Below are 13,998 nucleotides of genomic sequence, written 5' to 3'. Positions count from 1 at the left end.
TATCAAGCCCATGCCCTCCATCCCATTGACCCATCTTCGGATCTATTATACTATTTTGCTGCCATCATTCATCACAAAAGCCTCCCAACGGAAAAAACATCCACCTAAGCTCACAAATCCCGGAGACGTATCAACCTCGTTGCTGCCCAAGAGTAGTCCAAGATGCCTGACCTCACTATCATCGAGCCTCACCCAACCATCCCGCAGAACTCGTACACCCACTCGGGACGAGGTGGCGCTGGTAACTATTTTCGGGCTCCTAACACTACACCCTCATCCGGTGTGGCGACAAAGCCGACATCAGTTCAACACACCACATCACGCTTCTACTCCGGGCGAGGAGGAGCAGGCAACGCGCACGTCGCAGCCGCGAAGCCTGTTCTATCGTTCGACGAGGAGTTCACCCATAAAAGCCACATCGAGCAGAAGCCCGTCGGCTACGTCGGCCGGGGCGGCGCCGGAAATGTCTACGATGCCAACGGCTCTAGCACCTCCCGCAAGGGCAGCGATGCTTCCAGCCAGCACAGCTCAAGCAGCTCAGGTAGCTTGTCCAATATATGGAGCCGCATAAGCCACCGGCGCTAAGAGTCGCAACAGCTCCCGCTAAATAAACGACGATTATTAATTCACCACGGTATATTTTTTTTTTCGACACATTGAATACTATACTCCATCATCTCTCTACTTCATCACCATCATCACGGGAAAGCAAGGCGTATCGGAGTTTCGGGCATCATCATACTCAATCAATTATGGGTATGAGCAGGCAGGCAAGCAGGCAGACATCATGAACCCTGGAGAAACGACATAGGAAAAGGAGGACGGGAAAAAAAAAGTTTGGGGCCTCAGAGCAAACAGGAAGCTCCATGATTTGGTTTACGGGAGAAGAGAAAGAAGGATAATGAGGAACACCATCTACCTCATTTATCGTTTCTCCCTTCCGGCTGGCAGACTCCGGGACGAAGGAAAACCAACGGCGGTGTTTGTTTCTGGTGAATATTTATAAGCGATATATACCCCCCACAGCGACTTTTCAGTTGAAAAGGCCTTTGCGTTTTAAGAAGGCATATAGCACTGTACCAGATAGGACAGACATAAGTAGTTGATATAACTACGAATTATAAAAAACGTGAACTATATTTCCATGATCCGTTCTTGATACGAGTTTACATCACGTAGAGTGTTACCTTGCTGGTGTTACCATGCTATAAGTCTTTAGCCTCCTTGGTTTTTTTCTTCTGTAGCCTCAGCAACAACCTTGGGCCACAAGCTTACCGTCTGACCTATCTAACCTAGTTGAACTCAGAACACGATTGTATCTAAGGTAGATGCATCATCACTATCACGTAAGGCATATATCATCATCTCATGGGATCTTCAACGCCTGGGTATCATTCATCTACATAGATGACTTAAGTATTCCGCCAATAATCTGACACACAAGCTTGCCGGCTTCTCCTTTCCCATCCCGTCCTCTCCTCTCTTTCCCTTCAGACATTGCGAGAGCCTCAACTTGCTAGAGAGTCCTTCGCAGCCATACACTACCTACTACATCTCTGGGCTGCTGCTTAGAGTGGAAATGAGTCTCTCGCAACGCTTACGCTATGCTACCTTACCATGAAATCCCCTCGTATCTAATACACTCGGACCGGGAGATCGCCAATCCGTAACTTATCGACCTCCTTTCCATGGTTTGAGTTGTAGCGATTTCTGAAATCTCCTTGTTCTATTTTTTGGGTTTCCGAAAAATGAGATAGATAGGGAAGTTATGTCAGTTTCTTGTGGATGATATCAGGATCCTCGTGCCAGTCGTCGATGCTAACCCACATCTATTGCCCTATTAGTATATCTCTAGGTTAGGAATAGTGAAGCAGCAAGCATAGGTACCTTTCTGAACGTGCTTAAACCCGCAAGAATGCTACCTCCGATCCAAGTCGAGTACTTGCGCTCGGGCGGTGCGAAGATCTTGATCCGCATGTCCTTGACAGCCAGCTTCTTGACTTCGCTCAGCAGGCGGTCACCAAACCCTTTAGTTAGGGTGCTACCGCCAGACAGCACAATGTTGGCGTATAGCGCCTTGCGTAGGTCCAGATCTGTCCTGTTGATGGCGTCTGTTACGATCTGCTGAATACCCGGATACTCCAGCCCGATGAGCTCAGGGTCAAACAGGATCTCGGGCGCACGGAAACGCTCCTGACCCACGCGCAGTCGGTTACCATCAGGTAGCACGTACTCTGCCGTTTTCCCCTGGTCTAACTTCGCGCTCTGCCAGTCCTTCTCCTCTTGCTTAGGGTTTAAAGCCACGTACGAAACAGCTTCCTTAATTAACCGCACAACTTCCTTTTCGGCGCTCGTATGGAAGACGTAGCCACTCTTGCGCAGCAGCGTCTGCATGTATTCAGTAACGTCACGGCCGGCAACATCGATACGGCGCATGGAGGAGGGGATCGCAAATCCCTCGTACACAGGAACCGCATGCGAGACACCGTCACCCGAATCTAACACGCAACCCGTGGTACGTCCGCTAGCATAGAGGGAGAGGACAGCTTGAATAGATGTGTATAGGGCGGGAACGTTAAAGGTTTCGAAGAGTATCTGAGCTGCCGTATCTCGATTTGCTCGCGGGTTAAGTGGTGGTTCGGTTAAGAGGACAGGATGCTAACGGAAATATCAACGTTAGAGGTGCCATACTAGAATAGGGGTCCTAGGATCATATATACCTCTTCGCTGATAGTCTTGAGTCCTTCGCTATAAACATACTCCCATATCTTCTCCATATCGTCCCAATCCGTGACTATGCCATGTTCTAAAGGGTATCTTATCTTTAGGAGTCCTCTCAGCTCGGTCGCCGCCTTTTGGCCAATGAATACCTCGCCTTCCAAAGCACCGGCAAGCACTCGCAAGTGCTTCGGTCGACCTACAAAGGAGGGGAAGTAACATTTAGGTAGATCGTCTCCTGCAAAACCTGCCCGAATCGTACCAGAACCATTATCCAGTACAATGGGCGCGTTGTGGAGGGAGTCTGCCATTGTGGGCGTCTGGGCGTTTAAGCAGCTCTTCGTATGTATTCACTTTCGTCTCCCCTTTGCACTTGACCCTTAACCGTCTAATCCTTCCCTTTCGAATCTGAGAATTGCGAGTTTTCGCTCTTCACTGCTAAGCCGTAACTTTCGCAAATTACAATCAGATAAAGTCGGTGTCCTCCTGTTTATTGGCCACAAGGGTTTGTAGCAGTTTGAAGCGAATTCGGAGGTTCAAGAGTATTATTATTAACTATAAAATAGCAAGTGGATGTAGAAGAAAGGGTTCGGTCGTCACCTCGTAAGTCCAAGAAGCATTTTGTGCGGTGGTCGTCAAGTGGGAAGGTTGTGTGCAGCGTTGGCGATCGGCTTGGGACAATTTTTCGGCGAAGCTTCAAATTCACGACGCGCCTTTGCCCAGGTGCCCTTTCCCTTTCTTTGGATGGTTCAGGAGCTCCTGCAGGGGCTCGTTGTCGAATAGAGTACGTATTTACACGTGGCCCAAGCTCGATTCGCTTAGTGCACAGACCACTACCTTATCTCGAATTGCCCACTCTGCCACTATGTACATAGGTAGGTAGTATACCTACGCTAACAGAAGGCCTAACAGGTACGAAGTACAATATGAAGTACATACAACAAGACTTTTACCAATATTCTATTACGTACCTAACAGAAGCCAATTCTTATTCTTTACAACATTCCTAATGAAGCATCTCATAATCTTGTAAATCTACCTATTCTATAAATTTGAAATTCAATTCTGATTCATCAATATTAACGATCCCAAATCTCATCTCAATACTGTTACAGTAATAGTATTACCACCTAATCTTCGTGCATGAATCGGTGCAGCGCTTCGTTCCTAGCGATATACTCCCTAATTCGCTTGCCGAAAATCCATACAGGAATAGTCAATATATTCACGGCAACAAACACAGCACCGAGTACATTAAAGACCGCGAGGACACCATCTTTTGCTAACCAATCGTTGACGAAGTAAGTCAAACCAAAGGTCAGAATATTCCGAGCATTGATAGCCACGAATGCTGCAAGAGATAATAATTAGCATGCACTCGAGATTGCCACTAATAATGAATAAGAGGAAGCATACCTTCTTCGCTTAACTCCTTATGAGCGTCGATCACATAACCAAAGACAGATGCATTAGACAGAGCAAGACTCATGTTTGCTAGACCAAAGCATAGAACCGGCCCGGACCAATGAGTTTGATAATGAACAGTAGCGCCAAATCCGAAGAAGCCGACGATACCAACGAAGAATGAGATGATAATAGGCGGTAGTCGGAACTCGGGCTCGTAGATACCACGGTTCTTCTTGGCCAGGTACATGCAAACCCAGTCGGTCAATGGACCCGACAAGACCTCACCAATAAAGGTAAGAATGAAGGGGGATAGCGAGATCAACCCAGTTTCTGATACCGAGAAATTGTATGGCGGTGCTGTAAAGATGACTGCGTTCACGACGCTAAATACCACGATCCAAGTCAAGGTGACCCCGTAAAGTAAGAATGCCCAAAGGACGGCTGGATAGAAGAAGATGACGACCGGACGCAGAAAAATCTTCCAAAGGGGAGTACTAGTATAAATAGTACCACTCCAGAGTTTCAAGCTTCGTAGATACGAATCTTTGCGTTCAGTTACCACACCAGTCTCTATAGTTTCAACCTTAGTACTGTCCTCTGGGCCGGACGAGGCATCCTTCTTCTCTGAAGTCTCTGGCTTGGCATCTTGGCTGTTGGTGCCTTTAACTGCTAGCTGTTGCTCAAACGACTGTCTTCTATACGCGGTTTCGGGGACGAAGAGTATCACGAAAGGGAGAAGCATGCCAAAGATTATGGCACACCAGATCAAAGTCCACTGCCAGCCTTGGTCCTACGAAGATGTTAGCGAGTTTAGCGCAGCAGAGTCCCGAATATGACTTACCTCGATAATATAACCGGCAATAAGAGCACCTCCGCTGATACCACATAACAAGAACATATTCCAGACGGCGATTCTAGTGGCCCGTTCGTGGACATAGTAGATATCGGCGATCGTGCACTGTACGAGTATCTCGTAAGGTGCCATTCCTAAGCCGCTCCATACTCTGCTACCCAAGAAGCTACTATAATCCTTTGCAAGGGCTCCCCAGATGCTCCCGGAGAGCATAATGATGCTTGATATTACATATACCGGGCGCCGCCCGATCTTTTTAGCTAACGGGTTGAAGACGAAGAGTGACAGCCCAATCGTTAAAACTACCCAGGCTGTTGCTTGAGAAAGCGTGTTGACCGTTACGTCGAGCGCTGCGGCGATTTCAACAAAACCCGGTGAAATCATCGGCCCATACGCGCCCACAACTCCGGCGGAGAGACCTACGATAACAAGAACAACATCTTTGCGCCATGTTGGCCACTGTATTCTTGTGAGTTCCTAATTCCCAAGCTTCTCTGCCGCGGTGGACTCACATTAAGAGGATCGTTGGGAGAGTCGCTTGGCTGAGGAGTTAATATAATATTGGAATACTTCCCGGTACCATGTTTGAGCAGCTCTCGAGAGACGTTTCGGTATTCGTCTGGTATATCAGACTGATCCGTAAGTATTACTGGAACTTGTATTAGCGTCTGTTTTACAGCTTTATTCATCTTAAGAGATTTCCGTGCCTGTTCCAGGGACGTGTCCCTCATGCTTGCTCTCGAGGATTCCCCAAGGCATCGTGCCAACTTGCTTTGACGAGAATGGCCTGGTAGTCGTTTGTCTATTGTTCTACAAAATCAATTGACAATACTAGCACGCATTGAGAGGACAACCGTCTCTAAAATAGATATGTAGCAGTTGGAGATCCATGTTTATAAGCACTGACTCCTCTTCGCGGTAGCCATGGATGTACAGGCAAGGATTCAGATGACAGCGAGATGCATATGCAGTATAGCGTAGCATCGCGCCGCTCCCCGTTACCATTGTCGACGAAATAAGCACAGGTCCACAGACTCTCCGCACATCCTAAACTTGGGGAAATAAGTATTCTACGGGATATCAAACGTCTCCGCGAGCTTCCCCACTCGGAATTGAACAAGGGGTTAACGACCCAGAATCCAAGTATCCTATCCCATTGCATCTTTCATTGGCTGCTGCTATCAAGGGCTATATGGAGCCTGCTTGGGATAATCAACTCGACATTTAACCATCATCTACCGCCGCGGCGCAACTGCCGATACTCCTTCTAGGTCCTGATGCGGGGAATATTGAGTCTAATATAGTTAGGTTGAAGAATTAGATAGGTAAGTTCATACATCCACCATAGAGATTTAGCAATACACAAGTAGAAGTATGTGCCGCCCGGCCAGTTTATATGTCATGTGAGAACGCGAGGCCTATACAGTTAGGTTAAACTAATCCAGCCAGTTGATCATACCCGAGGTCAAAGTCGGGTTTATGATAAACGCCTACTCCATCAATCCCGATGTTGAAGAAAGATAGAGGGACAATTGAAACGATTCATCAATAAAACGAATATATTTAACAAAATGACCGAGTCACAGAAATCTGCCAAGACGGACATCAAGGTGATCGTGGTGGGAACGGGTTTCGCAGGACTAACGGCCGCGATAGAGTGCCACCGCAAAGGACATGATGTATTAGTGCTCGAGAAATTCCCAGAGCTTAAGCTCCTAGGCGATATTATTTCATTTGGACCCAACTCGTCGCGATTATTCCGTCGATGGCCAGGTGTCGCCGAGAAATTGGAGCCCCTTAGTATGAGAGCTGACGCGATCACTCTAAAATCCTGGAAAGGGGAAACACTCTTCACCCAATACTGGGAGGGCGAAGACGCAGAGTTTGGCATCCGTTATGATGGTCACCGCGGCGAATTCCACGAGATCGTTTATAACCATGCCAAAGAAATCGGCGTCAAGATTCGGCTCAACGCCCGTGTCGAGGACTACTTCGAAGACGATAAAGAAGCGGGCGTAGTCCTTGACAATGGAGAGCAAATTACGGCTGATGTCGTGATCGCGGCCGAGGGCGTACGTAGCAAGGGCCGCAAGATCGTTCTCGGATTTGAAGATAAGCCCAAGCCTTCTGGCTACGCTGTATACCGCAGTTGGTTCAGCGCCGACGAGATCGCAAAGGATCCCGATACCAAATTCTTTACCGACGGTGGTGACAAACACGTTGCTTGGCTCGGTCCGGACGTACACTTCATCGCGGCTTGCATGAAGAAGGGGAAGGATTTCTCGTGGGTATGTACGCATAAGGATGAGGCTGATATAGAAGAGAGTTGGCAACTGGAGGCGCCGCTAGAAGACGCGCGTAAAGTTCTCGAGGGCTGGGATCCCATCATACAGAAGATCCTAGACAAAACACCATCGCCCTTAATCGACTGGAAGCTCGTCTACCGTGACCCCCTACCAACGTGGATCTCGAAAGATAGGCGTATTACGCTAATTGGTGACTCGGCCCATCCGTTTTTGCCGACGTCTATTCAGGGAGCATCGCAGGCGATGGAGGATGGAGTCACGATCGCCGTATGCCTGCGCGAATGCGGCGGCCCCGACAAAGTCCAGGAAGCAGTCGCAGCATTTGAAGCAATCCGGTACGAACGCGTCAAATCTGCACAGAAGACGGGCGAACAGACACGTGACATCTGGCACAAGGCAGACTTCGACGCCGCTAAGAAGAACCCGGAAAGTATGAGGCTAAGACGGGAGGCCTGGATACTCGGGTTCGATGCCGAAGAATATGCCGAGAACAATTACGAGCGCACAGTCGAAGTTCTAAGACGCACAGGCTTACACGATACTAGCGAGGCAAGAAGACTACATCTGCCTGAAGGAAAGCACGGGTATCTCGAATACGGAAGTGGAAATGATAAAGGAACTGATATTTCTGCTGCCGCTCATGCGGTCAACGGTACTGTTATATCTTGATAAGTATATATAGATATAGAAGGTAGACATATAGAAGAGGTTGAAGATGGTCGACAACGTTATACGACTCCAGACGATTTTCCCCTATTTACCCCTCTTCAAACTGATTAGGTTAAGTAGTGAGCCGGAACGCCTCTGATATCATTATGTAGAAAACAGCCAGTTATTCTGTTTCTCTCTGGCAACCCAAAAACGCCTTCCGGATGTCGTAAATTTGAGGACTCTATGTACAGGTGTATAATCGTCGAATTAGTGAACGATGGATATTGTATGACCCGGTATGTAAAGGTAACACATGTTCGAAGCGAATTAGAACTGTCCCATGTGGCCGTTGAGGGCGGCCTTGCTGATGAAAGGCCAAGCGAGGAAACCGCCTAGAGCAGGGAAGTATCTATAATATGACAGTCAGCTCCGTGTTCTTCATCGTGTGTAGGTAGGTAGGTATATATATATATATATATATATATATAGGGGTTCGAGGATGGGATGAAACTTACACTGCAGCAACACCGAGACGAGCTCGTGCGATGCGGCCCCAGTCCGCGCGCTGAGACGGGCCGGCTGAGGGGAGTGCTTCGGTAGGGCCCTCAACAATCCGGGCTGATTGCCGAAAGCTCTTGAAAGCTTGCCGGGCAAGAGCGGAAAGGGGGTATCGGGCGGCGTTGGCGGCGATGGCTGACATTTTGACTTCAGGGGTTTGAAACTTGGGAAGTTTAAGAAGTGTGGATGGTTGTCGTTATAGCTAAGTGTCTAATAAGACAAGGTTTCGAAGTAGACTTTTTTCTGAGTTGAGATGAGCTTCAAGAGGTGAGATGTCTATATTGCTCTAGAGACTTGGGAGTGGAGATGTCTTTTTGAAATATTTTATAATTGATGAGTGAAGATGTCTATGTTGCTGATGATGATGATGATACACATTATTCCAAATTCCCAGACTCACGACCGCTCTTATATTACAGGCCACGGCCGGCCACTACGGCGAAGGACAATAATAATAATCACACTCCCAACACTCCACGACCCGAGAACCAGAGTCAGAATCTTCGTAGATACTGGCGAACGTATGACCCAGAACCCGTTCAGGGCTTAGCTGGGAATCCAGCGCCGTGGTCCTGACATGTGGTTCGGGCTGGTCCATGACGGCATGCGGCACCCATCCCCAGAAAGCTCACCGTTGACTTCCTGTACATACACTATGTATATACGAATGCCTTAGCTATCTGGTGAGGCGGTCATCGTGTCACGCCACGGGGCTGCGCGTATTCAGCCAGGAGGGCGATACCTGGTAGCCGGCGAAAAGGGACCGGAGATGAGAGGCTGAAAAATCAGGTCGTTGGGTACGCGCTTATGGCATTCTGGCCTGCTGCGTGGTACGATGCTAGCGATGGGTGGTGTGATCGGAGTCGGCCGATGGGTTGTGGGAGTGACTGAATAGGGAGAAGAGCGGGTCGGGGGTAAAATTGATTAAAATTGATTACGAGGGAAAGTCTGGGCTGAAGCACGTGATTTTGAGTGTTCCTTACTATTACTTATTTTTAGCCTTTTTTCTTTGTTAATTTTACATATGATTCGCTAATGTGATTTTTATATTTTAGTTTCTCTGTTCCGGCATATCTTCAAAATATCTAGAATACGTTAAGCGACAAGATCCTCTATCAGCTCACCTACAGCAGACCTAGCTCTATAGACCGTCGGTGCTCGAATCCCGCGAATGTATAACTACGCTTGTCTTCGTAACCCTAACGCAGAACTCGAAAGTACACATAGTTATCGTGATCTCGGTAAACATGGTGATAATCTGGACAGCTCCATCAAATGTTAGTTTCGCTGAATATGCCCGATTTCAATAAGACCGAACTTGATGTCACATCGCCGCTCGGTAGGAACAAATAAAACACGTTACCAATGCCCAGGAAAGTACAGCACCGGTCTCTAATTGATTGAAACGTTCCATTACCTGCTTAATTGCGCATCCCTCAAGGCGCCATGTACAAACGGAAACCAAGAAAGCCTTGGGCTTTGACTATTATGACGACTTTATGCACCTAAGGTACGAATTCCAAGACGGACTTATAAACACCAACCCATAGCGTGTGATCCAGCCCTGGAACATCGTGGCTCTCGGAACAACCACGAGCTTAGTAGCTAGCACATATCGACTTAAAGAAATCACCTTCTCGAATAAGGATTGCAATTAGTCTGCTTAGTCTGCTAAAACAAGCCAAACTCAACTTTGACCCTAGTCGGCGCTCCCTTTGAGTTTCTAAGCATCTATAAGTAATCCACTATAGCTATACAAAGACACTGTCGCCGAATCTGGATAGTTGCACTTGACAATTGGACCTCGCATACTACTATATATATATTCAGCTGGCTAGTTAATCCCATGATGATTTCGCTAAGGTGACGAACTGCCACCCGGTAGAGGAGCCGAGGATGCAATGACATTCCTAATGGTAGTACCAGCACGGGCGTTACGATAATGTGTCACGGTGTCTACATATATTATATAACTATTTGGCGCCCATATTATGATCTACATAGGCTGTGTCGCGATCAGGATCACAATCTACATTAACTACAGGCATATAAGCGCCGTGTACCATGTTCATGTCTAAGAGCTTCTTCGCGGCACTTGCCATCGTCGGGGTAGCATCGGCCGCCCCGGCCTCCCTTGCCAAGCGCCTACCGGGCCGCGTCTTGAAAGCCGGCGAGCCGGTAGTGATCGACACCAACTCTAAGTATCTCCGGGCTAGCTCTATGAATGATGGCAGTCTACTCGGCGGGTACGCCGCCAAGGACGGCACTCAAAACGTATTGCGTGTTGTGAAGTCTACCAACGGCAGCCAGTCGTGAGAGCACCTCGGCGAAGTGTTCCGAAGCAAAATCGCAACCCACGACATCAACAACGCAATGCCGCTTCAGCTCCCTAACGATCGCATCCTGTACGCTAACCGGAACCACGATCGCACGGGCGCTGATTGGCATTACACGTACTTCCGCATCTCGATCTCGTACTCGGACGACGGCGACAAGACCTTCAAGTATCTCTCCACCGTCGAGGAGCACGTCTCGTCAGGCGTTAACGGCCTTTGGGAGCCGTTCCTGCGAATCGCCAGGGATGGATCGCTGCAGTGCTATTACTCTGCTGAGAACAGCGCGGGCGACCAAGACAACTTCATGAAGTACTCCAAGAACGGCAGCGCGACATAGTCTCACTAGATTGCCGTCTCGGACGGCGATAAGAATCCTCGCGATGGCATGGTTGGTATTGCGCCCATTGTCAATGACGGAAATCTCATGTCAGTATCTTCACACGCGCTCTCCAACATTCTTCAGGGGCCGGCTTCTGATTACCACATGAAATCCTAACGCGCCGTAGTGCTGTCTTCGAAAACACCGAAAGCGGGGTCTTCTCAGTCAACTAGACGACGGCCGATCGTGGGGCTCGAGCGGCCGACTGTACACGGCGGGAAGCTGGCGGGCGCGCCGTAGGTGTGCAACGTGTGGGGCACGCTGGTGGCCAGCTTCATGACGAACGAGGACGTGGAGGGCACGAGCGGGTACGACAGCGCGCAGATGAAGGTTATTGCTAGCGTGGACGGCGGTAAGACGTGGTCCGGCAGCGTGGTTACCGGCGAGGCGGCGTCGCATTGGCCGGGTGTGTTTAATCGCGATGCTAGGTATTTCTCGGCGCTGTATTCGAAGGATGGGCTTGGGGATGTTAGCCAGTTGTATGAATTGAGGAATTAGAGCTCCGGTTGCTTGTGGCGAGGTCTGTCGTGGATGGCGATGTTTGCGTCCTAGAGCTAGATTCTGAGAGAACTCGTCTTTGATTGGGTTTTGGTCGTTTAACCCAAGTTGCATATAGCTATGTTCATCGTATATATTCTACAGATATTGCGACTTGTAAATATATCAATACCTATGCTTGAGTTGGTTGCCGTAATATATGAGGCTTCAGTAGGCACTCTTACCCAAAGCCTCCGGTTGCATTTTCTTCCTGTTGATATACAAGTATCGAAAGTGTGAACACGGCTGCATATACCAGGTCCGGTAGGCAAAGTTTCCATCGCTAGGTACCTATTAGTTTCAATGGACATCTGTATAACCATCCATCTCTCGAAGTGTTTGACATCACATTATTGTAAGGGGCATCGGCTGCAGCGTCAAGATTTATCAGTGAATGCTTGGCGACTTGTTCATCTACGATCGGATTTATGTTATTGGGCCACTTATTGAGCTGCTACGTGACATCGGCCGCTGGATGCATTTATCCTAGGTACCTAACTTAACTGCAAAAAATTGGCGAAGCCGTTTAGCTGTAAGTGTATTTCATACGGCTTGATTAATATGATCTATCGCGACTATCCTCGTAGCCAACTAACCCAGGCACACGTACGCTTGGGATGCATGCTTCCGACAATGATGTTTAGCCAATTAGATTTGGCCGATGGATATCCTTGCTTCTTGTTGGTTAGAATCTAGCCACTCATACTGTCGCGAAGAAAGATGATAATAGCCCTACATTCTACAGATGCAATCGCAGTTTCACAAAATATGACGGCTCATTTAGTCAGGGTTCTCGTTCAATCATGTATCTTATTAATATATTTTATTACTGTGTGGGCTTGGATGCGGCGGTTTGACAAACGTACAGGATATGGAAACAGTAATATAGTTTGTATCTTCTATAGTTATTCTCTTTAGGCCTAAGATCTAACTACTGTTTGCATTTATTAGCATAGGAGCCCCCTCCACCCGGACACTTGAGGTACAACAGAATTATAGTTGCGGTGCTATGAAAAAGACTGTCGGTGACTTCTTATATAAGTGGACTTTGACGCGACGTAGGGAGTACTTGAGGCGTGGCTTTAAATCGAATGCTAAGTTTGTTGCTACTTTAAATACCTAAGGTGTTTGTACAAGGAATGACAAAATAACCAAGGCCCATTAAATTAGTTCAGTAGTATATCAATTTGTGTGTGACGTGATATTGTACAGATATTGCGCTGATATGTATAAAGGAAGTTGGCTCAAAAGAGATGGAATAAAAGGTGAGCTTGGTATAAGACCATTGCTATCATGTACAGTTAATAACTATTAAAATACTTAGGTACTTAGATTTGCGCTATCATCAACTTAAATACATAATTTTAAGGCGTGGAGGAGTCAGCACTCTCGTATATGACTACTTAACACTATGAAATATGATATTAAATAACTACCAACATTGTAAGTCGCCTATTTTAAGCGCGCACTATATTAAATGTAACCGATAATATTACTTGTTTAGTTTAATTTGTGAATAGCTTAGGTACTTAAATATTTATGTTTTCCTATTAAACACATATTACAGCACAGTAAAATGAATCATTCCTTAGGTAAATATTGGCGTATGAGTTTTTAATAGCGCTTACCGCGATGATGGATCGATAGTACGCGACGTGTCAATTATGCAGTTGGGAATCCGTACGAGGATTGAAACGTTGCCAATAAAGGGGTCATATATGATTGGTGATTAGTCCTAGTGGAGGCGGTCTTTTGATCGGTATACGAAGCATCAACCAAATGCGTAGATAGAAAAGAACGAAACAAGGAGCGACTTATATTCAGTTGTAATTTATGTAAGTACCTAACCTACTTAAAACTTAGGTAAATGTAAGATATTCGTGTGTGACATAGTGGATAGTGTAAGTGTAAGTGGCTATATTAATCTTGGCTGGTAATTTCTTATTTCCATAAGTTAAAGAAGGTTTAAAGTTCTTGCCCAAGTACCTAATCTTCGATTTGAGATTTAACGGGCAAGTCCATTCTATCTTATGACTACATGTACCTAAATGAATATAGTATTTAGGTACCTAGGTTTATACATTAGGTACATAATAACGGTAGGAATCTACACGTATGGCTGCTAGTAAAAGAAGGTACGACTCTCGAGATTATTTCTCTATGAGCTCTAATTATAACGTCCGTTAAAACAATAGTCCGATAAGCGACTCCACATCTTAGGCATACCTATGGATCGCACGGGCCACATTATGG

At 47.1% G+C, this 13,998-nt stretch overlaps 6 protein-coding genes across 6 annotated transcripts; 3 read left to right on the top strand and 3 right to left on the bottom strand.

The window, feature by feature from the left end:
• Positions 1–162: 162 nt before the first annotated feature.
• On the top strand, positions 163–585 carry F4813DRAFT_393293 (uncharacterized protein; the record flags this gene model as incomplete). The annotated part of the gene is made up of 1 exon (XM_049247397.1): positions 163–585. One exon carries the CDS (start codon positions 163–165, stop codon positions 583–585), a length of 423 nt encoding a protein of 140 aa, XP_049095878.1.
• A 734-nt stretch (positions 586–1,319) lies between these two features.
• On the bottom strand, positions 1,320–3,424 carry F4813DRAFT_373200 (actin-related protein, ARP1 class). Its single transcript, XM_049244789.1, has 3 exons — positions 2,721–3,424; positions 1,888–2,658; positions 1,320–1,829 (listed from the first exon to the last, which is right to left on the bottom strand). The coding sequence occupies exons 1-3, from the start codon at positions 3,027–3,029 to the stop codon at positions 1,767–1,769; spliced, it is 1,143 nt and encodes a 380-aa protein (XP_049095877.1). The 5' UTR covers positions 3,030–3,424; the 3' UTR covers positions 1,320–1,766.
• Positions 3,425–3,673: 249 nt separating this feature from the next.
• Positions 3,674–6,143, bottom strand: F4813DRAFT_242872 (MFS general substrate transporter). The gene is made up of 5 exons (XM_049240052.1): positions 5,686–6,143; positions 5,491–5,627; positions 4,967–5,437; positions 4,135–4,915; positions 3,674–4,069 (listed from the first exon to the last, which is right to left on the bottom strand). Exons 1-5 carry the CDS (start codon positions 5,735–5,737, stop codon positions 3,849–3,851), a joined length of 1,662 nt encoding a protein of 553 aa, XP_049095876.1. The 5' UTR covers positions 5,738–6,143; the 3' UTR covers positions 3,674–3,848.
• Positions 6,130–8,199, top strand: F4813DRAFT_242876 (putative monooxygenase). Its single transcript, XM_049240053.1, has one exon. It carries the CDS (start codon positions 6,550–6,552, stop codon positions 7,951–7,953), a length of 1,404 nt encoding a protein of 467 aa, XP_049095875.1. The 5' UTR covers positions 6,130–6,549; the 3' UTR covers positions 7,954–8,199.
• Positions 7,886–8,865, bottom strand: F4813DRAFT_373193 (uncharacterized protein). The gene is made up of 2 exons (XM_049244788.1): positions 8,451–8,865; positions 7,886–8,344 (listed from the first exon to the last, which is right to left on the bottom strand). Exons 1-2 carry the CDS (start codon positions 8,633–8,635, stop codon positions 8,263–8,265), a joined length of 267 nt encoding a protein of 88 aa, XP_049095874.1. The 5' UTR covers positions 8,636–8,865; the 3' UTR covers positions 7,886–8,262.
• Positions 8,866–10,557: 1,692 nt separating this feature from the next.
• Positions 10,558–11,706, top strand: F4813DRAFT_383018 (glycoside hydrolase family 93 protein; the record flags this gene model as incomplete). Its single annotated transcript, XM_049245886.1, has 4 exons — positions 10,558–10,805; positions 10,836–11,165; positions 11,336–11,372; positions 11,449–11,706. The coding sequence occupies 4 exons, from the start codon at positions 10,558–10,560 to the stop codon at positions 11,704–11,706; spliced, it is 873 nt and encodes a 290-aa protein (XP_049095873.1).
• Positions 11,707–13,998: the final 2,292 nt, after the last annotated feature.

Source organism: Daldinia decipiens, assembly GCF_022478715.1.
Source record: "Daldinia decipiens strain CBS 113046 unplaced genomic scaffold F4813scaffold_42, whole genome shotgun sequence".
NCBI classification, from domain to species: Eukaryota; Fungi; Ascomycota; class Sordariomycetes; order Xylariales; family Hypoxylaceae; genus Daldinia; species Daldinia decipiens.
This window is presented reverse-complemented; position numbering and strand designations above follow the sequence as displayed.